This window comes from Ornithorhynchus anatinus, chromosome 1 (assembly GCF_004115215.2).
Source record: "Ornithorhynchus anatinus isolate Pmale09 chromosome 1, mOrnAna1.pri.v4, whole genome shotgun sequence".
Lineage (NCBI taxonomy): Eukaryota > Metazoa > Chordata > Mammalia > Monotremata > Ornithorhynchidae > Ornithorhynchus > Ornithorhynchus anatinus.
The window spans coordinates 71,902,880-71,929,031 of NC_041728.1; the positions used below are offsets into that span (position 1 = coordinate 71,902,880).

General features: G+C 41.5%; 2 protein-coding genes across 16 annotated transcripts in view; both read left to right on the forward strand.

The window, feature by feature from the left end:
- Positions 1-6,059, forward strand: part of LOC100073568 (muscular LMNA interacting protein) — a 221,747-nt gene extending 215,688 nt beyond the window's left edge. For all 15 annotated transcript variants that reach the window (XM_029075082.1, XM_029075002.1, XM_029075053.1 and 12 more), the window contains one exon: positions 5,609-6,059. In XM_029075082.1, the coding sequence (XP_028930915.1) occupies positions 5,609-5,614 (6 nt within the window). In that variant the 3' untranslated portion in view covers positions 5,615-6,059. The remainder of the gene's footprint in view (positions 1-5,608) is intronic.
- A 14,728-nt stretch (positions 6,060-20,787) lies between these two features.
- TINAG (tubulointerstitial nephritis antigen) overlaps positions 20,788-26,152 on the forward strand; it is a 105,869-nt gene continuing 100,504 nt past the window's right edge. Inside the window, exon 1 of the mRNA XM_029074029.2 lies at positions 20,788-21,283. Within this exon, the coding sequence (XP_028929862.1) occupies positions 20,917-21,283 (367 nt within the window). The 5' untranslated portion in view covers positions 20,788-20,916. The remainder of the gene's footprint in view (positions 21,284-26,152) is intronic.

Consider the following 26,152-nt stretch of genomic DNA (forward strand, 5'->3'; position numbering starts at 1 on the left):
ATATGGATAGCAGTGGCAGACAAGACATGCTTGCAAAAACTCTTGGTCAAAATTGCCACATCTAATATTTATATTAGGAGGATGTGGGAGAGAAACCAAAAGCAGTACACTGGTAAGATTAAACATTTGATATCTAACAGTCTATGGAAATAATGATTGAAATGATGGAATGACCTTATACCTGCTAGTATCTACAGAAGTCAAACTAATCCATTGATAAATTGAACATCCCAACCAAGGGCATACTTCTAGCTCTTTGTTCATTGATATAAATTATTAACAGAATATTCCTTAGCTCCATATCCTCTCTGACAAACAAACAGGTTAGGGACAGTGGCAGAAGGAAGTTCTTGTCTCACTAGTTCCCCACTTCAGTGGAGAACTGGAAACCTTTACAGAGCAAGTCTTTTCTTTAGCTGTGCTTGGAGCATTATGTCAGTGCTCCTTTTGACCTGGGGGAAAAGGAGTGTTTTTACTAAGTGCTTATCATGTGCAGAGCACTATAATGAACACTTGGGCAAGTACAATATAACAGAGTTGGTAGCCCCGTTCCCTGCTGACAAAGACTTTACAGTCTAGATGGGGAGACAAACATTATTATAAATAAATACATTATGGATATGTACATAAGTGCTGAGGGGCTGAGGGAGAGGTGAATAAAGGGTGTAAATCCTCGTCTAAAGGCAACCCAGAAGGGAGTGGAAGAAGAAGTGACGGCTTAGTCAGGGAAGGCCTCTTGGAAGAGATGTGCTTTTAAAAGGCTTTGAAGGTAGGGAGAGTAATTGTCTGTCAGATATGAAGAATGAGGTCACTCCAGGCCAGAGGCAGGATGTGGTCAAGGGATCAGTGGTGAGATAGATGAGATCAAGGTACAGTGAGTAGGTTGGCATTAGAGGAGCAAAGTGTGCGGACTGGGTGGTAGCAGGAAATCAGGGAGGTAAGGTAGGAGGAGCAGGTAAGGTGATTAAGTGCTTTAAAGCCAATGCTAAGGAATTTCTGTTTGATGTAAAAGTGAATGAGCAACCACTGAAGGTTCTTGAGAGGTGGGGAGGCATTGACTGAATGTTTTATTTAGAAAATGATCCAGGCATCAGAGTGAAGTATGGAATGAAGTGAGGAGAGACAAGAAGCAGGGAAATCAGTGAGGAGGCTAATGCAATAATGAAGGCGAGATAGGATAAGTGCTTGGATTCAAGTGATAGCAGTTTGGATACATCTACCTTGGGATGCTGTTACTCCAGAGAGAAAATAGATCAGGGTGGTTACCATGGTCACCTCTGTTTTCAGGGTTTAGGGCAGCAAGTACAGAGTCAGAAGCACTCTGAGGATCAGATCAACGCCCTGAGTAGAGATTAGGGTGACCTAATCATACCAGGAGGTATGACTTGCCTGAATAACCATTCCCAGAAATCTGAGGTTAGACCCTGTAACCCAAGGACCAACTGAAGAAGATGAAGGACTGGATCCATAAGTGATCCACCATTTATTAAGTGATTGGTTCTAAGTCCCTCAAGATGACCATTTTTGTTAAAATTGATCAGAGGAAAGATTGCCAATCAATCACTCAATTGTATTTACTGAGCACTTAGATTGTGCCAAGCACTGTACTAAGTGCTTGGGAGAGCACAAAACAATAGAGTTGGTAGACATGATCCCTTCCCACAAGGACCTTACAATCTTGTGGGGGAGACAGTCATTAAAATAAATTACAGATAGGGGAAGCAGCTGAGTATAATGAAAAATACACAAGTGATGTAGGTCTGAGGGTGGGATGAATATCAATATGCTTAGAGGTACATGCCAAAGTGCATAGGTGACACAGAAGGGAAAGCTAATAGGGTGGGGAAAAAGAAGGCTAGTTAGGGAAGGTTTCTTGGAACAGATACAATTTTAGAACAGCTTTGAAGATCAGGAGAGTGGTGGTCTGTCAGATATGAAGGTGGAAGGAGTTCTCGGTCAGAGGGAGGATGTCAGCCTGATTTGTTGGCAAGACAGATGAGATCTACATTCAGTGAATAGGTTTGTGTATGAGGGACAAATTGTGAGGGCTGGGTGGTTCTAGATTAGTGAGGTTAAGTAGGGTGGGGAGAGACAATTGGTTACGAGGGGATTAAGCTAGACAGATGCCTGTTGCAGGGATCTTGCCGATAGGAGAGAGGTAAAGAAAATTAGGTTTTGTCCTGAATTTGTTACTGGGGTCCTGAGGCAGGAAGAACTAAAGGGCCCTATTTCTTAAGAAAGACAGTGCCTGCTGCTGAGAAACTGGCAGTGTCTGCTACTGAGAGACTGTCAGACTCTGATTACAGTGCCAAGCAGGCCCAGGGGCTGAGAATGTATGGAAGATTTGTCTTTGCATCTTGTCCTGTTTCTGTTATTGCTAAGTGTGTGGGAACCTCCGAAACATTTGCTCTTAACTTGGTGCTTACGGGGGTGTTTCCTAACTTTAACTCCACAAAAATTTTAGATCAATAAATGTACTGAGTTCCCTTCCAGAGGATCCTTGTGTTGGGCATATAATCAATGCTACTCAAATACAAAAAATGATATTATGGAGTTAAAATTGATCCTTCTTGAACTGGAAAAAAATCATCACAGTGAAAAAGACTGTGCTCTATATAAAGAATTCATTTACAATAAAATTAACATACTAAAATGTCTCTTTCTCCTTAGTGTCTGAAATGTTAATGTTAATCATCCTGAACATTTTTGCATTCTGAAAACTGGATTATATCATTTTGTTTTCAAAAATTTGTCCACTTGAAAAGAAGCAGTTCGACCATTTTGGTTGTTAGTCGATCGTTTTTATAGAGCGCTTACTGTGTGCAGAGCACTGTTTAAAGTGCTTGGGAGAATACAATAAAACAATAAACAGACACAGTCCCTGCGCAAAATGAGCGTACAGTTTAGAGGCGGTTATTATTACTTTAAGTAATGACATTTTACATCTAGGTGTCCTTCTTATTCCAATGTCGCAAAGTAGATTGAATGAATAATCTCAACAAACCTCCCACATCCCTAAGGGAAAACATTGTCCACTTTCCAGTGGACACAATGAAGACATGGAATACGCCTAGTATTTATCTAGTACTCAGTCTTTGCTTGCTCACTGTGCTCTGATCTCATCTATCTCACCACCCACCCCTTTCCCAGATCTTCCTCTGGTCTGGAACTCCCTCCCTGTCTATGTGGGCCAGACCACCACGCTCCCCACCTTCAAAGCTTTAATAAGGTTACAACTCCTCCAAGAGGTCTGCCCCAATTAAGCTCTCTTTTCTCCACTTCCTATTTCCCCAATTCTGTATTATCTATGCACTTGGATCTGTACCCTTTGGGCATTTGATATTCACCCTACTTTCAGCCCCACAGCACTTGTGTACATATCCCTAACTTATTTATATTAATGTCTGTCTCCACCTTTGGCTGTAAGCTCTTTGTGGACAGTGAATGTGTCTACCAACTCTGTTGCACTGTACAACACTCTGCACAAAGTAAGCACTCAATAAATACCATGGATTGATTTGTTGACTAGATATTAGATAATCAGATCACACAGAGTCCCTACCCCAATAAGATTTACAATCAAAGAGATAGTGAAAGCAGGTGCCATTCCTATTTTAACAGGCATAATAATAATAATAATGTTGGTATTTGTTAAGCACTTACTATGTGCCGAGCACTGTTCTAAGGTAGATACAGGATAATCAGGTTGTCCCACGTGAGGCTCACAGTCTTAATCCCCATTTTACAGATGAGGTAACTGAGGCACCGAGAAGTGAAGTGACTTGCTCAAAGTCACACAGCTGATGGGTGGTGGAGCCAGGATTAGACCCCATGACCTCTGACTCTTAAACCCATGTTCTTTCCATTGAGACTGTAGGTCTAGACTATAAGATCATTGCAGGCAGGGAATGTGTTTACCAACTCTGTTATATTATGCTCTTCCAAGTGCTTAGTACAGTGCTCTGCACACACGGTAAGTACTCAAAAATATGATTGATTGAGGTGACTGAAACTGAGAGGTTAAGGGTCTTCCCCAAGATCACACTGGATGCCAGTGTCAGAACTGGGACTAGAACTCTGGTGTCCTGATTCCCAGTCCCCTACACTTTCCAAGTCCCATCAGCCTCTTGTCTGGCTTGAATAATAATGCCTGGGAGTCAGAGGATCTGGGTTCTAATCCCAGCTCCACCACCTGTCTTCTGTGTGACTTTGGGAAAGTAATTTAACTGTTCTGTGCCTCAGTTACCTCATTTGTAAAATGGGGATTAAGATTGTGAGCCCCATGAGGGATGGGGACTGTATCCAACCAGATTATCATGTATCTACCCCAGAGTTTAGTACAGACCCTGACACATAGTAAGCATTTAACAAATACCACAATTATTACTTTTATTCATAAGCTACACCACAATTCATACTGCCTTCTCTGATAGTCTACTTACCTCAAATGACCTTCCATTGCCCAACTGCATTCTCTGAAACCTAGCCACAATGCAAGTACAATGTAAAATATTACTCATATTTATATAGTGCTTTCAACTTTACGAGGCACTTTATGTAATGATCTCACCTTAGTCTTTTAACATCTTTATGAGGGAGGGAGAGGCAGACATTATTATTGCCATTTTATAAATGAGGAAACTGAGGTCCAAGAAGTTAAATGACTTGCCTGAATTAACTTCACAGGCAAGTGACAGAACTGGGGGCTAGAACCTTAATTAATTAAATAATAACAGTACTTGTTAAACACTTACTATGTGCCCAGCACTGTTCTAAGCTCTGGAGTAGATGCAAGTTAATCAGGTCACAGTTCCAGACCCCGCGGGGCTTAAACTCTTATCCCCATTTTACAAATGAGGTAACTGAGGCCTAGAGAAGTGAAGTGACTTGCCCAAGGTCAGATAGACATGTGGTAGAGCTGGGATTAGAACCTAGATCCTTCTGACTCCCAGGCCCGTGCTCTTTTCCACTAAGCCATGTTCCTTTCTGACACTTCTGGCTCCCAACTATATGCTCTTTCCATGAGACCAAACCATCTCCTGTCAACAACACATTCCATGGTACTCAGTCATTCCAAGCCCAAATTAAAGAAGCTGTATGTTTGGTCATTATATATCCCTTGTCTTTGTGTTGTGTACAATCACTGTTTGTAGCATCTACATATCCCTCCGTCCACCTGGGCAGCAGAGTAGAATCTGGATAGAAGAAGTTAGGTGGAGGAGAAGAGCAGAAGTGGGACATGGGGATGGAGTATGGGGGAGGGAACAGTGATCCCTCTCCCTTGCACTGGGGCTGTCTGACAGCTGTCCTTCTGGGCCTCTCCACAGAGATGTTCCTGCATGGCAATTCAGGTACCTGTGTCACCACTCGAACACTCAGTTGTCGATAGTGACTATATAAATGCATAATGGTGCCTTCCCAGCAAAATTGGTTAAGCTGTTCAGTCTGAATTAACATTCTGGGGAGGAGATGGAACCTGAAAAATGTAATGGTGACACTCTGCAGGAATGTTGGGGAAGCCACAAAGATGTGAAAACAAAGCTTTTTATGTGTCTCACTTTGTGTGCACTTTTCTTTCACATGGAAGTGATTTTCTTGTGTTTTGCAGCAATAAACCGGGAGCAGAAGCTAAAAGCACAGCATCCTTTGGAAGATGGATGCTAGCCACGCCGGATTTACATTTTGCTATTTGGAATGACTTCTCCCTTTATTAACTGCAATGCAGCAGCAGCACTCATATAGCCTCCAAAGTACCATACTTGGGCCAAACATAGAATAGATTTACCTACTGCTTCCTGCAGTGTTGCTACAGCTTTTATGCCTACTGACAACTGACATTAATAATGACAAAACCATATTATGAATGAAATAAAATAGCTTCACATATAACTTGAAAGATGGATTTAATTACTTCCTTTTACACCAATCTTATTTAATTCATACCTTATGAATTCCCAAGATTGCAACTCTTGGCCTGATGACAGAATAATGGATTAATATCTTGTTTTGTCACACTTCTTGTGGTTTCTTAGAATAAAAACAGATTTCTGATAGTATCAGGTCCTGTCTACTTCGAGAAATTATTCTAGTCACTTTCCTACTCTCAAACTGCACATTACTGAAAGGAAAACACAGTAGAGAAGCGGCGTGGCTCAGTGGAAAGAGCATGGGCTTTGGAGTCAGAGGTCATGAGTTCAAATCCCGGCTCTGCCACTTGTCAGCTGTGTGACTGTGGGCAAGTCACTTAACTTCTCTGTGCCTCAGTTACCTCATCTGTAAAATGGGGATTAAGACTGTGAGCCCCACGTGGGACAACCTGATTCCCTTGTGTCTACCCCAGCGCTTAGAACAGTGCTTGGCACATAGTAAGCGCTTAATAAATGCCAACATTATTAACACATGTTAGATTCTTCCATTCCTTTTCTACTCCTCTAAGAACCTTGGGTTGCTAAAATTGGTGTGGCCTAGTGGAAAGGACATGGGCCTGAAGTCAAGGGCCTGGATCCTAATATCATCTCCCCCACTTGTCTACTGTGTAAACTTGGGAAAGCCGCTTTACTTCTCTATGAATCAGTTCCCTCATTTGCAAAATAGGGATTCAATAACTTTTCTCACTCCTATTTAGACTGTGAGCCCCATGTGGGACCTGATTGTCTTGTATCTGTCCCAGTGCTTGCTACAGTGCTTGACACATAGTAAGTGCTTAACAAATATTATTATTATTATTATGAGTTTCTTTGCAATGGAGGGAGTACATAACTTCAATCAATTAATGATATTGATTGAGTGCTTAGTGTGTGCAGAGCACTGGACTAAGCTTCAGTTATCTTTCAGTCTATGAAATGGAGAAGATTGATGATGAAATGATGGTTGAAGGGCTGAAACTCGTATCTTCATTTTATTTTTTTCCTGGATGAAAAGAAATGACTGTAGTAAGTATGAAAAACATCACTGAATAAAATGATTTTCTTGCTAGATTTAGTAGATTTCTGTCTTTTGAACGATAATGATGATTGTGGTATTAATGCTTATTATGCATTATGCTCTGTACTAAGGATGGATACAAAATAATCAGGTCCCACGTGGGGCTCACAATCTGAGTAGTAGGGAGAATGGATATGAATCCCCATTTCGCAGATGGAGGAAATGACGTATGGAGAAGTTAAGCGACCTGCACAAGTCAAACAGCAGGTAAGTGGCAGAGCCGAAATTACAACCTAGATCCACTTACTTCCAAGTCCGTGCCCTTTCTATTAAGCCATGCTACTTCCCAGGCTGCTTTTGAAATTACTTTCAGCTATTAAAATATACAGTATTAAAATGTGGATTTGGTATCTGTTCTCCCTATATCATGAGTCCCAAGTGGGACAGGAACTAAGTCCAACATGATTATCCTATATCTACCCTGCATTCAATACAGTGCATGGGACATAGTAAGTGCTTAACAAATAGCATAATTATGATTATGATAAAGAACTGTGTTCTAAAAGGAGGCAGGGAAGGCTTATCAAGAGAAGCTTTTTATAGCACTAGCACACAAAATAGACTTTGGAATAATTGAAGGATGTACAGGAAATACTCCTTAAGAATTTACTTCACCATTCGGTTACTTTTTATAGTTTTTGAAGTGTTGTTACAGTATTTTTCATATATCCAAGCATTTTCCTCCTGTGGTCTGAATTTCTTTCTTTTGTTCTTGGGCCCTCTACCAAAACTCAATTTTCTGTTTCTTTGTGTTTTTCTACTTTAAAATGAGTGTGTCCATTTTCTGTATTAAGAATTTTATGATGGATTTATTTTGCATTATTCTGGAGCACTCAAGCACCTGGGTCCAGACTTCTATTCAAGAAAACTTTGAAGACAAACTCACTAGATCAAAATCTGGCTCCTCTGTGTGTGAAGAGAAGATGCTTAGTAAAGAATGGAAGATCCACAGCATTGGGCGGGGACAGTAGATGTGGGTACCAAGGACAAAACAGAACCTTGAAAATGAGAATACTGGGAAATTCAACAAGTTGGAGGAAAAAGCATCCCTCATGGTGTATTAGTGGAGAGGTAAACCCTATTTCTGAACTGAAACAGAACCTGAAAAATTCCTCTCTCTGATAAAACGGCTTTTCAGTTTAGAGCCAAAAAATTCTATGTCTGCTAGAATTTTCAATGACTTTGCAGGGTCTTTTTTATGAATAGGCCTTTGTTTTTGATTGTGATGCCACTTCAGTCTCTTCCATCAAGGCACTTTTCTATTGAAAACCAACAGAAAAGACAACAAAAGCATGAAGCTAGGGAGAGTGACAAATGTTTAACAATATTTGTATCCTTAGAGTCTGCTTAGGAATACCATGTGACTTAGTTAAGATTAAAGAGATGAACAGATACTGAAGATATGCTGAAGAATAAATTGGAGACAGTTTATGCAGCCTAGTTTTACATATATTTTCCATAATGCATGAACAGGTTGATCCATGGCAATTTAGAAAAGCAATCTGCTTTGAAAGCAAGCACTTGTATATGTTTTCTAGTTCTCAACTTTGCTAGTATAGGAAAAAATTCCATTTGTATGCTTTGCATGAAGTCAGTGAAGCCATCCCAGGGCCCAAAATGAGTTACTATAAATCCCTGTTTGGCGTATATGCTTCCAGCCTTAATGTTCATGATAGACTGTACTCACAGGTAAGAAGAAAATCTTTAAAGAGAAATATGTATTAAAAAAATAACATCCTGCCTGTTGGGGATAGTTGAGAGGGTGTATGTTCCCAAAATCTGGTTTACTAAGAGTCAGTGTCAAAGAGTCAGACTTCGACTTTGAATTGGTCAGAAAGAAAGCCAGGGAGATCCAAAAAATTAGGAATAAAGTTGATATAGAAGCCTGTTAACTGAACCTTGGCCATGTTTAAGTCAGGTGTTAGGTGAAATTGCGACCCCTGAAAATCCCTCAGGTCTGAAACTCTGTTGCTGATCAGATGAGCAAAATGGCTCTTTGCTGGATTATTTTCCTCTGCCCAAGACTCCCTCTGTCCCTGGTCTACCTGCTCTCTGGTCTTCACAGGTAAGGTCCTAGGGGAACTGCACCCCATTTTCTTTTCAGCCTCTTCCCTACTCATATGGATCAAGAGTGCTGTTCCAGTTACTTGAACTTTTTGATTATTAAAGCATCAGAGTCCACATACCCTACTGATTGTGTTCACTGACCAAAATCTGAAACTTTAAAAGAGTTAGGAGCTAAAGGATATTTCATGTTTCTAAAAAAAATATTCATTCGTTTTGTTCTCACATGGAAGATCCATTATCATCCGTGCCAAACATTTTATTTTTGCCAGGATTAAGATCAGAATATATATTTACAGTATCATTATGTATTTGGGAAAAAATAATGTTTATAATTGAACTTGGTGACAACTTTCAATCCACCTGCAGAAGCTGACAATGCTGTAATGTAGATGACTAGATTTTGGAACTCATTTTTCAACTCCCTCCTGTTCTGTGAAAATCAATGACTCGCCCTGATTTTTTTCCAAGAGAAATTAGGGGGAAAAGATGAGATCATTGGCAAGAAGGCTGATATTACCCTAGTAGGGATACATTCAAAATTTGAGAAAAAATTCCACACACTACTGGCTAGATAAATTGATTTGGGATCAGTCTCCTGTCTCCGGGTAACAGAATTTAAAGAGCAGGTGAAGGGGAAAAGATGTTTTACACAATCATCCTGACCTGTTAAATCAAAGAAAGAATCAGAGAACACAAACTGAAATTCAGAGGAGGGAAAAATTGGGATCATGACCCATTCACATTTATGAGTAAGACAATCAAATATTGGATCATTTTATCCTGCATACTATACGATTCCGAATCCTGAACTATTTATTTAGCCCTCCATGTTAAGCATTTGGTATGTATATTTAGTCAGAAATTCAAACATGAGTATTTAATTACTAAGAATACCACAGCTGTTTGTTTAAATACGGAGTAGGATACACTCTATGCATATTTATTCTCTATGCATATTTATTCTCTAAAAAAAATGAAAGGGTTGAATGATGGGAGGGAAGCTCCTATGATTTGCAATTGTTTCTTTGTCCTTCTTCTTATCCAAACATAGGAGACAACTTTTATTTGGAGTATTCTGCATGGTCCAACTATGCATTTTTGGACAAATCCTTTTGAAGAGTTATTCAAGCCTCCAGATTTCCCTTTATCAATGATCACATTCCCCCAGTCAGCTCCTAGAAAGCATGCTTTTATGTTAAACATATTTCTGTCTAAAAGGAGTTTAAAGCTGTAAGCACTAACTCTGTAAGCTCTTTGAGGTCAGGGATCATGTTTACCAACTCCGTCGTTCTCCTTCAAGTGCTTATAGCATTCTGCACACTGCAAATCCTCAATACATACCACTGATATATTGATTAAGAAAGTTATATGGTGCAGAGGATCTAAATCCCACAGGAAAGGAAACATGGGCACCAGTTTAGTATTTATAATTGAGTCCTCTTATAACTGGACAAAGTGAAGATAGGATTAGAGGAAATGCTAACTGTATATCAATCTCTCATATATATTGAGTATATATTCCCCCTCTGGACTGTGAGCTTGTTGTAGGCAAGGAATGTGTCCGTTTATTGTTAGATTATAATATCCCAAGCATTTAGTACAGTGTTTTGCACATAGTAAGCACTCAACAAATATGATTGATTGAATGAATGAATGAATTGAGCACTTATTGTGTGCATTGTGTTGCTACCAAGCTCTTGGGAGAGTACAGTATAACTGAGTTGGTAGACACGTTCCCTGCTCACCAACAGCTTACAGTCTAGAAGATATGTGCCTGTTCTGAACCAGTTCAGGGAATTTGCTCGTCACCTAAAAAGGACGAAGCAGGAAACACGGTGTGGGTTGGCAGAGTTTATTTCAGGGGCTAACAGCTCTTCTCTGCTGGATTGGGTCCAGCGCCCATAATCATATCCAAAAAGCAACAGTGGACCATAATTGAGCTATTTTGGGGGATACTGCCATCACTGCATCCTTTCAGCTGACTGAGTCTCCAGTCCACGGAGGACAAGAAGTGACCAAGTTTCTGGGCACCGGAGGCAGTCCATGGAGAAGTCCAACGGTGATCTGTTATTTCTCAGCTTTATACTCAGGTGTGTGAGTATGAACTTGTCCTCTTCTCATTAACTTGTTAGTTTTCTATCTCCTAATCAGGTAAGCTTCTATTTTCCTGCAATTCCAGGCTACATACATTATTAGGACTACACAATAATAATAACTGTGGTATTTATTAAGCGCTTCTTAAGTGCCAAGCACCATATTAAGGGCTGGGGCAGATACAAGATAATCAGTTCAAACTCAGTCCCTGACCCACATAGGGCACACAGTCTAAGAAGGAAGGACAACTGGTTTTGAATCTCCATTTTGCAGAGGAGGAAACTGAGGAAGGTAAGTGACTTATCCGATATCAAACAGCAGACAAGTGGTACAGCCAGGACTAGACTGTGAACCCTTTGTTGGGCTGGGATTATCTCTATTTGTTGCTGAATTGTACTTTTCAAGCACTTAGTACAGAGGTCTGCACACAGTAAACTCTCAATAAGTACGATTGAATGAATGAATTAGAATACACAGTGACAGCTGGTGAGCCCAACATTATTGGTATATAGCTGTGGCCTTAGGCATGATGGACGGGGACTAGAGGAGCTTTGCTAGATAAGTATGGGAGCCTAGTGGAGCCAAGCTACCACATAGAGTGATCTCCCAGATTACCCATCTGCCATTTTCCCAATCTGCAGCAGTTCACAGGGGAAGGATATTTGGGTGAGTTTCTCAGAAGTAGTGACTAAGCCTGCTCCAATTTGACACTGCCCACAACTTCTTTTTGTTGCAAGGTTTCCTAATGAATGCCATAAAGTAGGAAGGTTCTAAAGTGGATTATTCACTGATGCAGTTTCACCTCACACTGTTCACTGTGGCTTGAATATACCAATTAAATTGTGTAAAATGATCGATAAGGCAACATCTAACCCCAGTTTTCAGAGTTCTGCCTTCTGGGGGAAAAGGGAAGATGGAGTCACATGTTAATGCCACAACAAACACAGAAGGGAAGGTCCTTGATGAAATAAAAGATGACTTTCTGGGGAAGAACTTGAACAACATGATTTAAGGAACTTTTATGCTTTGATTGATGGGTGTGAGTAGTTTGGATATTTATACTCAATGGCTTAAACACTGCAGAATATTTAGAGGTAATGTCCCAAATCACTGAGAGTGGCACATATTTCTCAATGGTAATGGACCATTCCTGAATCCAAAGACTGCCTTCAAGATTTATAAAAAATGAGCAAGACATGCCACTTCGTAGGTGCAGACTTCACACAATTTGGAATGAAAATAAATAAACACAACATGAACTTCACAGCATTCCAGGTTTTCAACTCATCACACTTCTCAAGTCCAAGCGAAAGCCTGTCTTGAAGAAATGATGTCTGTACTCACCAGTCCATTGAGAGTTTCTGTGTCACCCCTTCAATCTGGCCCAGGGAGGGAATTTCCTGTGACTTTCCTGTTGAGAAATTTCCCCTTTGCTATTGCCAGGGCACAGACTGGAAAAAGCCTAAGGGTAAATTTTATGGTCACTTTGGGGGCTGCTGGATTGTGGATTGTGAGATTCTTTGTTTCAGAACAAATGTCTTGCTTGTCAGAACTGTAGCCTTGCAGAAAGAACACAGGTCTGGGAGTCAGAAGATCTGGCTGTAATCCCAGTTCTGTCACTTGTCTGCTGCATCATCTTGGGTGAGTCACTTGATTTATCTGTGCCTCAGTTTCCTCATCTGTAAACTAGGAATTCAGTGCTCATTCTTCTTCCTACTTTGACTATATCTGACTTGATTAATTTTGAATTCATTCATTCAATCGTAGTTATTGAGCACTTACTGTGTGCACAGCACTGTACTAAACACTTGGGAGAGTACACTATAACAGTAAACACACATATTCCCTGCCCATAACTAGTATAGAGTCTATAGTGGGAGAGATAGACATTAAAATAGTTAAATAAATTACAGATTTGAACATAAATGCTGTGGGGCTGGAAGCAGGGAAGAACAAAGTAAGTCAGGGTGATGCAGAAGGGAGTGGGAGAAGAGGAAAAGGAGGGGCTTAGTCAAGGAAGGCCACCTGGAGGAGATGTGCCTTCAATAAGACTTTGAAGTGGGGTAGGGTATCTATTCCAGCACTTAATTGGAACTGTGCTGTTAATTTTATCATATTAAAGCCTATTTATCCCACTAGGCTGTTTTTAAGCTTGTTGTGGGCAGGGAACATGCCTACCAACTCTGTGTATTTTACTCTCCCAAGCGCTTAGCACAGTGTTCTGCATAGAGTGAGCACTCAATAAATACAGTTGATTGACTGATGATTAGTACAGTTCATGGAGCATAGCAAGGGTTTAACAAATGGCAAATTATGATTATTATTGCCACCGCAAGAGGGCAGTGTCGCTTCGTGGAGAGAGTTCAGGATTGGGAGCTAGGAGGTGAGTTCTAATCCCACCTCTCTCATTGGCCGGTGCTATGACCTTGGGAAAGTCACTTAGCCTCTCTGGGCCTCAGTTAAAACATCTGAAAAATGGGGAAAAGTTTCCCCACACACCTTCTCTCTTAGCTTGTGAGACCCCATGTACTATCGAATACTCTTAAGTCTATTTTAATGCTTAACCCAGTGCTTAGCACATAGTAGACACTTTTAAAATATCATAATTAAGGCAGTGAAACAAGGGAAATAAAAGGAGAGGGAAGGAGAGCTCACATTTCCTCTCCAGAGAACTTGTTTAGGGGTGCAGCTGAATTACTATTGCTGCCTCTAGGCACCCCTAACCTTTTCTGGCCCCAACCACTATAGTCACTCCCCCGATGATGATGATGATGATTCCCTATTGATCACTTAATATGTTCAAAGCACTGTACTAAGTGCTTGGGAGAGTACAATACAACAGGTATATGGATTACCTGGCCCAGAGGTTTAGGGACCAAATAGCCCCTGTGTCCCATGTGCAGGGGACACAATACTCATCTCCACAGCATTAGTGCAGGACCAACTGCCTCAAGCATCCTTGGTCACACCCTACCAAAGCACTCTCCCCTTCTTAATGGGAAGACAACTAAAATAAACATGTGCTCACAGCCAACACAATAGTATTTTCCTGAAACCCAAAACAGTTTAGAGATGCTCATGGCAGAAATTACACCGTATCACCATCCTTGGTGAAAAGACTGGCTCGAAAGCTTAAGCACTTTGTACAGTGCTCTGCACACAGTAAACACTCAATCAATACGATTGAATGAATGAATGCCAAAGGTCACTCAAGTCAAAGGCAAGACTGATGACATTATTAGCATTCTGACTTCTACATTAGAACCTTGGTCTCAAACCACTGTGAAGCTTGAGATTAGGATATGATTTTCTCCGTGACTACAAAGCCAAGATTTTCCATCATCAAAGAAGCTATTAACCATGGCCTACAAGACTCAGCCTTCCAGGAAATTGGGATCATAGTTTCAAAGGTCAAATTAATTAATCAACCAGGTTAACTAAGGTTTCATTCATGTGATCTTGTTTCCTTGGTCAATGATCAATGGAACATATCAAATATGTCTGGATGAGCTATTTCTGCTCTCATATAACTTGAATATAAATATGTTAACTTGTAACTTGAAAGAGTGAGGTATAATTTTGTGGGATAATGTGATTCGCGGTTGTTTCCCTTTGTCAATTTTCAACACTTCTATATTCTGTGGATTTTTTTTTGGTCTTCTTTGCAGGGAGTTATGACTATAGGTATACACTGGAACTGTATTTTGTTCATGGGAGAATTGAAAGGCACACATTTTGTAAGCTTACAGTTCATCTGGAAGGTTAGCCACACGGGAAAGGAAATGATGGTGGAAGTGGGAGAGTTTAAGGATAAGCCATCTGAATCTCCTTGTTCAGAATATTTTATTTTCATCTCTATCCTTTAACAGTGCCCTGCTGAACTTGTAAGTTAACAGTTGTAGGATTTTTAAAAATCTATAGCTATGTGCAAAGCATTGCTTGAGAGCCAGACTTTTTTCTGCATTGACTGGACATTACATGAATTCTATGCCCAGTTTGTCCTTTTAGGCACTCCAGAAGTAAGGAAAATTTCATAGACACTGCATCATGGAATTTGGCTTAGCAATGTCACATAAGCAATAATTTAAAAAAAAATTCCTTTAAGGCCTCCAGCAATTGCCCATTTTTGTCTCTGCGTATGTTTGCCCACTCTCTGCACCAATTCCTAACCTTTGTGCTATGGTGCTAGATTCCTCATTCAATAATTTTTATTTTCATTGGTTCATTGTCCAGTTCTTTGCTCATTCACTCCAAATACCACCATGATGTACTACTAAACTATTCTACTACTTCTAACTCCAGTTAAGCTTCACTCCCTGATTTCTGTGGTCCCAGAAAAAGTACTCTTAAAAGTACTAGATGTATGCACCACATAGACCACGATAACACCACACTGTTATTCAGAATATAGAACAGTGTTGAACATTGACAAAAAAAGGTGAGCACGATACAGCCAAGTCAGAACAGAAATCTTCCTTTTTATCGTATTTTAGGCCTCAGCTGGGTCTAATTGCTGGAAAACAAGCTATGAGCCAAGGGGATGAAATTTCTGTTGATTAGAGAGATGCTGCAGCAGCAGACTTTCCACTTCATATATCTGATGTATAAAGTATTGCATAATGACAGAGCAAATGCACATTACTGGGTAACCCACTGAACATGTGTGGAATTTTATTGCTGTATTTGACAATGCAGGCAGTTGATTAGAATGGGAATCCCAAACTGAGCTGGCATTGAATATTAGAGAGAGGGAGCACCACAGATATTTCTGGTTAGATTGGTGCACTGGCTAACCCGATGGGCTATGTGCAGAGTTGGACATCAGGAATACTTTCCCCTCAGTAGAGCCACTGCCCTGCTGTATGATGTGCTAATTGGTGATCCTTGTAATAAAGGATGTGAAAACATATCCAGCTTAACAACAATGCCAATGTGCTTACGTTACTAATTCTGTGACAAAGTGTGACCTTATAAGAAGAACACTCGTTGGAGAGTCCAAAGACTTAATAATAATAATAATGTTGGTATTTGTTAAGCGCTTACTATATGCAAAGAACTGTTCTAAGCGCTTGGGTAGATACAGGGTAATCAGGTTGTCCAACGTGAGGCTCACAGCTAATCCCCATTTTACAGATGGGGTAACTGAGGCACAGAGACGTTAAGTGACTTGCCCACAGTCACACAGCTGACAAGTGGCAGAGCTGGGATTCGAACCCATGACCTCTGACTCCCAAGCCTGGGCTCTTTCCACTGAGCCACGTGACAGGTTCTACCACTTGCCTGCTCTGTGACCTTGGACACTTAACTTCCCTGTGCATCAATTTTCTCATCTGCAAAATGGGAATTTGAAACTTTCAACAATGCCGACCATCCCCTTCTCCTGGAAACGTTATCCAACCTTGGCTTCAAGGACACTGTCCTCTCTTGGCTCTTTACCTATCTTGCTGGCTGCTCATTCTCCGTCTCTTCTGTGGGCTCCTCCTCTGCCACCCACGCCCTAACTGTAGGAGTCCCTCAAGGCTCAGTTCTGGGTCACCCACTCCTTTGAATAATAATGTTGGTATTTGTTAAGTGCTTACTATGTGCCGAGCACTGTTCTAAGTGCTGGGGTAGACATAGGGGAATCAGTTTGTCCCACGTGGGGCTCACAGTCTTAATCCTCATTTTACAGATGAGGGAACTAAGGCACAGAGAAGTTAAGTGACTTGCCCCCAGGCACACAGCCGACAAGTGGCAGAGCTGGAATTCGAACTCATGAGCCCTGACTCCAAAGCCCGTGCACTCATAGACTCCCATAGCTTCAAATGCCATCTATATGTGGGTGATTTCCAAATCTACATCTTCAGCCCTGATTTCTCTCCTTCTTTGCAGGCTCATATTTCCTTCTGCCTTAGGACATCTCTACATGGACGTCCCACTAACAAAAGCACCTCATATTCTCATTCCCACCCAATCTGCTGCCCGGATCATTTTTCTACCAAACCATTCAGTCCATGTTTCCACACTGCTCAAAAACTTCCAGTGATTGCCCATCCACATCCACATCAAACAGAAACTCCTTATCATTAGCTTTAAATCACTCCTACCTTATTTCCCTGATTTTGTACTATAAGCCAGGCTTCATACTTTGCTTCTCTAATGTCAACCTACTCAGTGCACCTCAATCTCATCTATCTCACCATCACATCTTCTCCACATCCTGACTTTGTTCTGGAATACCCTTCCTCTTCTTATCTGACAGTCAGACTCCCCATTTTCAAAACCTTAGTGTGATTGTGGGCAAGTCACTTAGCTTCTCTGTGCCTCAGTTCCCTCATCTGTAAAATGGGGATTAGCTGTGAGCCTCATGTGGGACAACCTGATGACCCTGTATCTCCCCCAGTGCTTAGAACAGTGCTCTGCACATGGTAAATGCTTAACAAATACCAACATAATTATTATTATCTCCTAATTCATTTATTCATTCTTTCAATATTATTTATTGAGCACTTACTGTGTGCAGAGCCTTGTACTAAGCGCTTGGAAAGTACAGTTTGGCAACAGATGGGGAAAATCCCTACCCAACAATAAGCTCACAGTCTAGAAGGGAGGAGACAGATAACAAAACAAACCAAGTAGACAGGCATCAAAATAAATAAATAGAATTACAGCTATATATACATCATTAATAAAATAGACTAATAAATGTGTACATATATACACAAATGCTGTGGGGTAGGGAGGAAGGGTAGAGCAGAGGGAGTGGGGATTGGGAGGGGAGGAGGAGTAGAGGAAAAGGGGGGTTCAGTTTGGGAAGGCCTCCTGGAGGAGGTGAGCTTTCGGTAGGGCTTTGAAGGGGAGGAGTGAGCTAGTTTGGCGGATGTGAGGAGGGAGGGCATTCCTGGCCAGAGGTAGGACATGGACCAGGGGTTGACGGCAGGTCAGGTAAAAACGGGGCACAGTGAGGAGGTTAGCAGCCGAAGAGCGGAGTGTATGGGATGGGCTGTAGAAAGAGAGAAGGGAGGTGAAGTAGGAGAGGGCGAGGTGATGGAGAGCTTTGAAGCCAGTAGTGAGGAGTTTTTGCTTCATACGAAGGTTGATAGGCAACCACTGGAGATTTTTGAGGAGGTGGATGACATGACCAGAGTGTTTCTATAGAAAGATAATCTGGGCAGCAGAGTGAAGTATAGACTGAAGTGGGGAGACAGGAGGTTGGAAGATCAGAAAGGATGCTGATGCAGTAATCCAGTCGGGACTGTATTAACAAGGTAGCGGTTTGGCTGTAGAGGAAAGGGCAGATCTTGGCTATGTTGTGAAGGTGAGACCAGCATGTTTGGGGACGGAATGGATGTGTAGGGTGAATGAGAGAGCAGAGTCAAGGATGATACCAAGGTTGTGGGCTTATGAGACAGGAAGGATGTTAGTGTCGTCCACAGTGACAGGGAAATCAGGGAGAGGACAGCGTTTGGGAGGGATGATGAGCTCAGTCTTGGATATGTTGAGTTTTAGGGCAGGCGAACATCCAGGTGGAGATGTCCTGAAGGCAGGAGGAGACAGGAGCCTGGAGGAAGGAAGAGAGAACAGGGGAGGAGATGTAGTTTTGTGTGTCATCTGTGTAGAGATGATAGTTGAAGCCATGGGAGTGAATGAGTTCACCAAGGGAGTGAGTATAGATGGAGAACAGAAGAGGGCCAAGAACTGACCCTTGAGGAACCCCTACAGTTAGAGGATGGGAGGGGGAGGAGGAGCCCACAAAGGAGACTGAGAATGAACAATCAGAGAGATGAGGAGCACCAGGAGAGGATGGAGTCTGTGAAGCCAAGGTTGGATAACGTGTTGAGGAGAAGGGGATGGTCGACAGTGTGAAAGGCAGCTGAGAGGTTGAGGAGGATTAGGATAGAGTAGGAGCCATTAGATTTGGCAAGAAGGAGGTCAATGGTGACCTTTGAGAGGGCAGTTTTGGTGGAGTGGAGGGGACGGAAGCCAGACTGGAGGGGGTCCAGGAGAAAGTTGGAGTTGAGGAATTTGAGGGAGCGAATGTAGATGACTCGCTCTGGGAGTTCAGAAAAAAAGGGTAGGAGGGAAATGGGGTGATAACTGGAGGGGGCAGTGGGGTCAAGTGAGTGCTTTTTTAGGATGGGGGAGACATGGGCATGTTTGAAGGCAGAGGGGAAGAAGCCGTTGGAGAGTGAGCCGTTGAAGATGGAAGTTAAAGAGGGGAGGAGGGACGGGGAGTGAGTTTTTATGAGGTGAGAGGAAATGGGGTCAGAAGCACAGGTACTTGAGAGGAGGGAGGAGATCGCCTCTGGAGATACTGCTCGGAAAATGGGAAAGTAGAGGAGAGGGTTGAGAGCTGGGGGTGGGGGCGGAAGGGGGGGCGGGAAGAGAAGGGGGAGGGGTGACTTCGGGGAGCTCAGACCTAATGGTGTTAATTTTCCTAATGAAGTAGGTGACCAGATCGTTGGGAGTGAGGAATGGGGGAGGGGGGAGAAACAGGGAACCTGAGAAGGGATTTAAATGTCTAAAACAGCTGATGGGGGTAATGGGCATGGATTTCATTAAGGGGAATGATTCTTCAAAGATTTCTGAAATATTCCTCAAATAAGCCTTCCCCAACTAAGCCCTCATTTCCTCTTCTCCCACTCCCTTTAGTCATAACCCTTGTATTTGCATTTACACCCTTTATTCACCCCTTCCTCAGTCCCACAGCACTTATGTACATATTGATAATTTAATCATGTATATTAATACCTGTCTCCCCGGCTAGACTGTAAGCTCCTTGTGTGCAGGGAACGTGTCTACTAACTCTGTTAGACTGTACTCTTCCAAGCCTGTAATACACAGAGCAAGCACTCGATAAATTTGACTGATTGATTGATTAGATGATGAGCCCCATGTGGGGCAAGGACTGTGTGGGTCCTGACTGTATTGTATCCACCTCAGCGCTGAGTACCGTGCTTGACACATAGTAAGCACTTGACAAATACTATCATTATTATTATTACTATTAAGGATGGTAAAATACTGGAGGGACCATATTTGTGGCTCCCTGATTTCTTCACACAGGAACAGAGAGGGAAGAGGAGCTCCACACTCTGACAGCTTTTAGGTAGAAGGACCCAACTGGGTTTCTGGCTGACATAGACACTTAGCTACAACAAAATGATGCTGACACCTGGTTGCAGATGAGAAATTAATTCAAAGTATAGAGCACTCCTGGATTTATTAACCTCACAATTCATAAAGGACACATTCATCAGAGCCTGGATTTCAGCTACAAGTCCTGTAGGGGAAATACATGATTGAGTTTTATTTAACTTTTTTTAATTTCCTAAATTTTGTCAGGAGCCCCAAGAACATTTAGTTTGGTCATGTGTACAAGTTTCCAGCTCAAGAATTTGGACCAACTAATAGCTCAGAGCTCAGGCAGCTCTCCAGAAACAGGTTTCTTATTTTCCTGGCAGTGAAGAGAGAGAAACATTTGACAGTCCAATATTTAGAATTATGAAATTTCACTTTAAAAGAATGGCAATGGCTTGGTTGAAGCACTTAAGTTTATCTTGGCTAAACATTGAAACCTTGGCTATCTCTGTTTAATGGTTAACTACATGAGGTTTATTCAGTTCAAGTAGAAGGCAACTGGTAGATTCCCTGCTAAGAGATTTCTGCTGAATAACAGCAGGTGAGTTTCAGGTTCTTTGTAGGCTGCAAAAGGACCAGTCTGTACCTATTTGAATCGCTGACTTCTCCTACCCCATAGGAAAATTAGGAAGGTGGGCCGGAGTCCAGAAGATGTGGATCAGGTACCAGATATTAGTCTTTTCTTTTTTTACAGCAGAAATTTGGACTCAGGTACAATCGATCACGGAAAGGGACAGGTCCCTCAAAATGTTCTGGGCTAGGAATGGCAGTGACTCAGCAAGAACCCGGTTTAGAAGAAATCTTTTTCAAGAACATTTCTGTCGGGATCATGGCTGTTGTGCAGAAAGAGATGATGCCTGTTCAACCTACTTCTCTGAGATGAATGCAATATGTTACTGTGATCAATTCTGTGAGAGGGAACATTCCGACTGCTGTCCCGATTACCATTCCTTTTGCAGTGGAAAACCTGACTTGAACCCACCGGATCCCATTCACGTTACTCCATGGCCTCCAAAAGGTAGGTATTGTGAATGTACTTAAACTGAATTATTATTATGTAGAATAGTAGTAGTAATAGTATTAGTGATATTAGTATTTACTGGGTGCCTATTTGGTGTGAAGCTTATTCTTGGGAATATATAGAATAAAGAAATGACTCTAGTTAGGGAGAAAAACATAGAAATAGTGGCAACTAGATGAGAGTGTTTAGAACTAAAGGGAACTCACTGACACCTTAAAAAGGTACACATAGCTGTTACATTTTTGCTGAGAACTCCTTGATCTTTTCTAAACCATATTTAATACAGATTCAAGATCCTAACCTCTCCTATGTACTTTCAAGATGTTCTGAAAGCACTGGTTGAGATGAGGGAGTATTTGTTTTGATTACCCTTCCACTTCCCAAGATAATTAGCATATTTGTTTTTCTTATGTAATCAGTTAGGTATTTGTGAGTACAAATACATAAAGATAGGCAGGAGAAAATCTGACCTCTATCTTAAATTTCAAATAATTCATTTGGTATTTCCTGGTAGATTTGTTGATTCACAGACTAGAACCTGATCATTCCAATTCCTGCCACAAGAGCTTTCATGTATTTGTCCAGAAACCATTCATTCAGCAGTATTTATTAAACACTTACTATGTGCAGAGCACTTTACTAAGCTCTTGGAAAAGTATAGTACAGCAATATAGAGTGACAATCTCTGCCCACAATGAGAAACTAATGAAGTAGCCCAAGTTGAGAGTTTCTGTGAACATTTTAAACCATCTTATTCATGGTATAATGAGAAATGAGTAAAATAATCAATACAACTAGACCATGTGCTTTGTTCTTGGGAAGGTATCTTTGAAGAAAATCATTATGAAACAAAGTGCCTTACACATAGAGCTAATGGATACATGGGCTTAACCTTCATTACAAACATTTTTGGAGTCATGAAGTTGAAAGAACTTTCTCTTAATGCCTCATTAATGAAGTTTCCAGGATGTCTTTCATTTTTGGACTTTAAAAGGGTAGTTTCTGTTACCCAATCAATGGAGGTCTCCTCTTAGAGGAACTCTCCAAAACTTTATAGAAACTTTCAATTTGTGGCTATTGAATCTGCTGCCAAATTTAGCCCCTCAAGCTACAGAGAAGGACTACAGTCGTGCCTCCTGTAACATGGGGATAATATTCTCGCCTCAGGAAATTCTAGGAAATATAGGAAATTATAGGTAAAATCAATTAAGTATGTGAGAATTGTTCTAACATGGCTTCACATTCCATCCAGCTGGATAAATCAAGCAAACAGTTACATTTATTGAGCACTAACTGTGTGCAGAGCACTGTGCTAAGCATTTAGTAGAGCACCATATAATTGAGTTAAGGTATTGGACTTATTCCCTGCCCACAAGGATCTTGCAGTCTAGAGGGGAGGCAGACATTAAAATAAATCATGGATATGTACATCATAAATTCTGTAGGACTGAGGTTGGTGTCAACAAAGAGTACGAATCCAAGTTCAAAGGTGATGTAGAATAATAACAATAATCATGGTACTTGTTAAGCAATTACTATGTGCTAAACAGTATTCTAAGCCCTGGATTAGATGCAAGTTAATCAGGTCGGACACAGTCTCTGATCCACCCAGGGCTCAAACTCTCATTCCCATTTTACAGATGAGTTCAACTGAGGCCCAGAGAAGTGAAGTGACTTACCCAAGGTCGCACAGCAGACTAGAACCCATTACCTTCTGACTCCCAGGCCCACGTCTAACCCCTAAATGATGCTGCTGCTTGTGAATTTCTTCTCATGAAGAAATAAGTTCTTAAATTGAGGAAGACCTCTTGGAGGACATGTATTTTAAATAATAATAATGTTGGTATTTGTTAAGCGCTTACTATGTGCCGAGCACTGTTCTAAGCGCTGGGGTAGACATAGGGGAATCAGGTTGTCCCACGTGGGGCTCACAGTCTTAATCCCCATTTTACAGATGAGGTAACTGAGGCACAGAGAAGTTAAGTGACTTGCCCACAGTCACACAGCCGACAAGTGGCAGAGCTGGGATTCAAACTCATGAGCCCTGACTCCAAAGCCCGTGCTCTTTCCACTGAGCCACGCTGCTTCTCACGCTGCTGCTTCAAATAAGGGTTTGAAGGTAGGGAGAGTGATCATCTGTTGGATATGAACAGGAAGTGAGTTACAGACCAGAGGCAGGAGGTGGGTAAGGGTCAATGATGTGATAGATTGAGGTACAGTGAGTGGGTTGGGGCTAGAGGAGTGAAGGCACCATTAGAAGAACATATTCACATTATGGAAAAATCATTTGCTCTTGAAACTACTGATCAGATCTGGGGCTCACTTATCTCACCCAAAGGTGGGATTAGTAAAGGGTTGGCAAACGTCATGGTAGAAAAAGTGCATGAAGGCACAAAGGAGTGGAGCTGTTTACCTTAGCTGTCTATTTTTAAGTAGTCACAGATTCCCAAGTGGCCTAATGGTGAAGGAGACCCTTTGAAAATATATTTTGTGGACAAGGAATTTTAAAAAAGGGTATTTTTTAAGCACTTTACTATGTGTCATGCACTGTTGTAATCACTAGGGTACGTGCAAAGTAATCAGGTTGGACACAGTCCCTGTCCCACATGGGGCTCACAGTCCTAATCCCCATTTACCAGATGATGTAACTGAGGAACAGAGATGTGAAGTGCCTTGCCCAAGGTCACATAGCAGCCATGTCGCAGAGTTGGGATTAGAACCCATAATCTCTGGCTACCAGGCCCATGCTTTGTCCACCAAACCGCGCTGCTTCACTGTTCCATTTAGTTTCCCATTTGAAAGCAGGAATGATAATCCTTTTCACAGGGCACCAGCTAAATGTGTTATCAAGCACATAAGCACGGAAAATCTCTGGCCTTGGTTAGATTTACCTGGTGAGAAAAAAACATAGTTTAACCACAGCTATATGTGGTTATGCTTTTGCTTGTTTTAGATGCTTTGTTTGTTTTAAGAAGGAGCGCGACCTAGTGGATAGAGCACAGGTCTAGAAATAAGAAGGATCTGGGTTCTAATCCCAGCTCCTCTACTTAATAATGTTGGTATTTATTAAGCGCTTACTATGTGCAGAGCACTGTTCTAAGCGCTGGGGTAGATACAGGGTAATCAGGTTGTCCCATGTGAGGCTCACAGTTAATCCCCATTTTACAGATGAGGTAATTGAGGCACAGAGAAGTTAAGTGACTTGCCCACAGTCACACAGCTGACAAGTGGCAGAGCCGGGAGTCAAACTCATGACCTCTGACTCTGAAGCCCAGGCTCTTTCCACTGAGCCACGCCGCTTCCCTTAACTTGCCTGCTGTGTGACCTTGGGCAAGTCACTTAACTTCTCTCCACTTCAGTTACCTCATCTGTAAAATGAGATTAATACTGAGAACCCATGTGGGACGTAGACAGTGTCCAGCCTGATTAGCTTGCAACTTCTCTAGCATGCACTTAGAATGGTGCCTGGAACTTAATAATAGTAATAATAAAGATATCACATAACAAATACTATTTAAAATAGATCCTTATAAACTACTATAATGCCATTGGACAATCCCAGATGAGAAACTGAGGTGAGCATAAAGCAAAATTGAATAGTTAGTTTGATGATTATTAAAGAACCTCCAAACCAAGAATGCAGAAATGTCATAGAGAAAAGCATTGATCGCTTGCTTGCTCTCAGTGTTTTGATTAGGGTTTTATTTTCCATTTGACTTTATATTGATCCTCCAAATCACTCTGTAAACTGAAGGATTATAGTTAGGCAGGAATGTGAACTCTTTTCTGTCAGACACTCTGGCAATCCAGCAATGTAATGGTGAAGTCGTTGCTACTTAAAAAAATTCCATTTAGTGCTCCTAACTTTTCCCCAAAATAATACCCTCTGTTTTTGATGAAAGGCATGTAATTAATCATTTGATTATCACCAAAAAATCTTGTTGGATTAATTCCCATCAGTGAGACTAATTTGTTTTTCCATTTAGTTATGGTTATGGTATTTATTATACACTCTTTAGCGGCAAGCACCGTGGCAAGTGCCAGGGATTGATACAAATGTAACAGATGAGACACAATCCTTTATCCACATGGGGCTCACTTCTACAGAGATAGTGAAGATAATTGATTAAAAGGAAAGTAGTGTCTCTTCAGAGAATAATGTGCATTTTAGGTTGGTTGCCAGTAGAAGTTGAGAGAGGAGATGGTGTGCTATGCACAAATGTTTCAACTATTCTCCCGTTCTAGACTATTCTCCCCCTTCTAGACTGTGAACTCAATTTGGACGGGGAACATGTCTACCAACTCTGTTGTACTGCACACTCCCAAGTGTTTAGTACAGTGCTCTTCCCACAATAAGCACTCAATACAATGGATTGATTAACTATTCCCATTACATCATTCATTCATTGAATAGTATTTATTGAGCACTTCCTATGTGCAGAGCATTGTACTAAGCGCTTGGACTGTACAATTCGGCAACAGATGGAGACAATCCCTGTCCAATGATGGGTTTACAGTTTGACTGGGGGAGACGGATAAAAACAAGACAACATAATCACGATAAATAGAACAAGGGGATGTACACCTCATTAACAAAATAAATAGGGTAATAAAAATATATACAAATGATCACAGTGCTGAGGGGAGGGGAAGAGAGAGGGGGAGGAGCAGAGGGAAAGGGGGCTTAACTGAGGGGAGGTGAAGGGGGAAAGGGGGAGGGAGCAGAGGGCAGAGGGGGAGCAGAGAGGGAGCAGAGGGAAAAGGGGAAGCTCAGCCTGGGAAGGCCTCTTGGAGGAGGTGAGCTCTCAGTAGGGCCTTGAAGAGGAGAAGAGAGTTAGTTTGGTGGAGGTGAGGAGGGAGGGCATT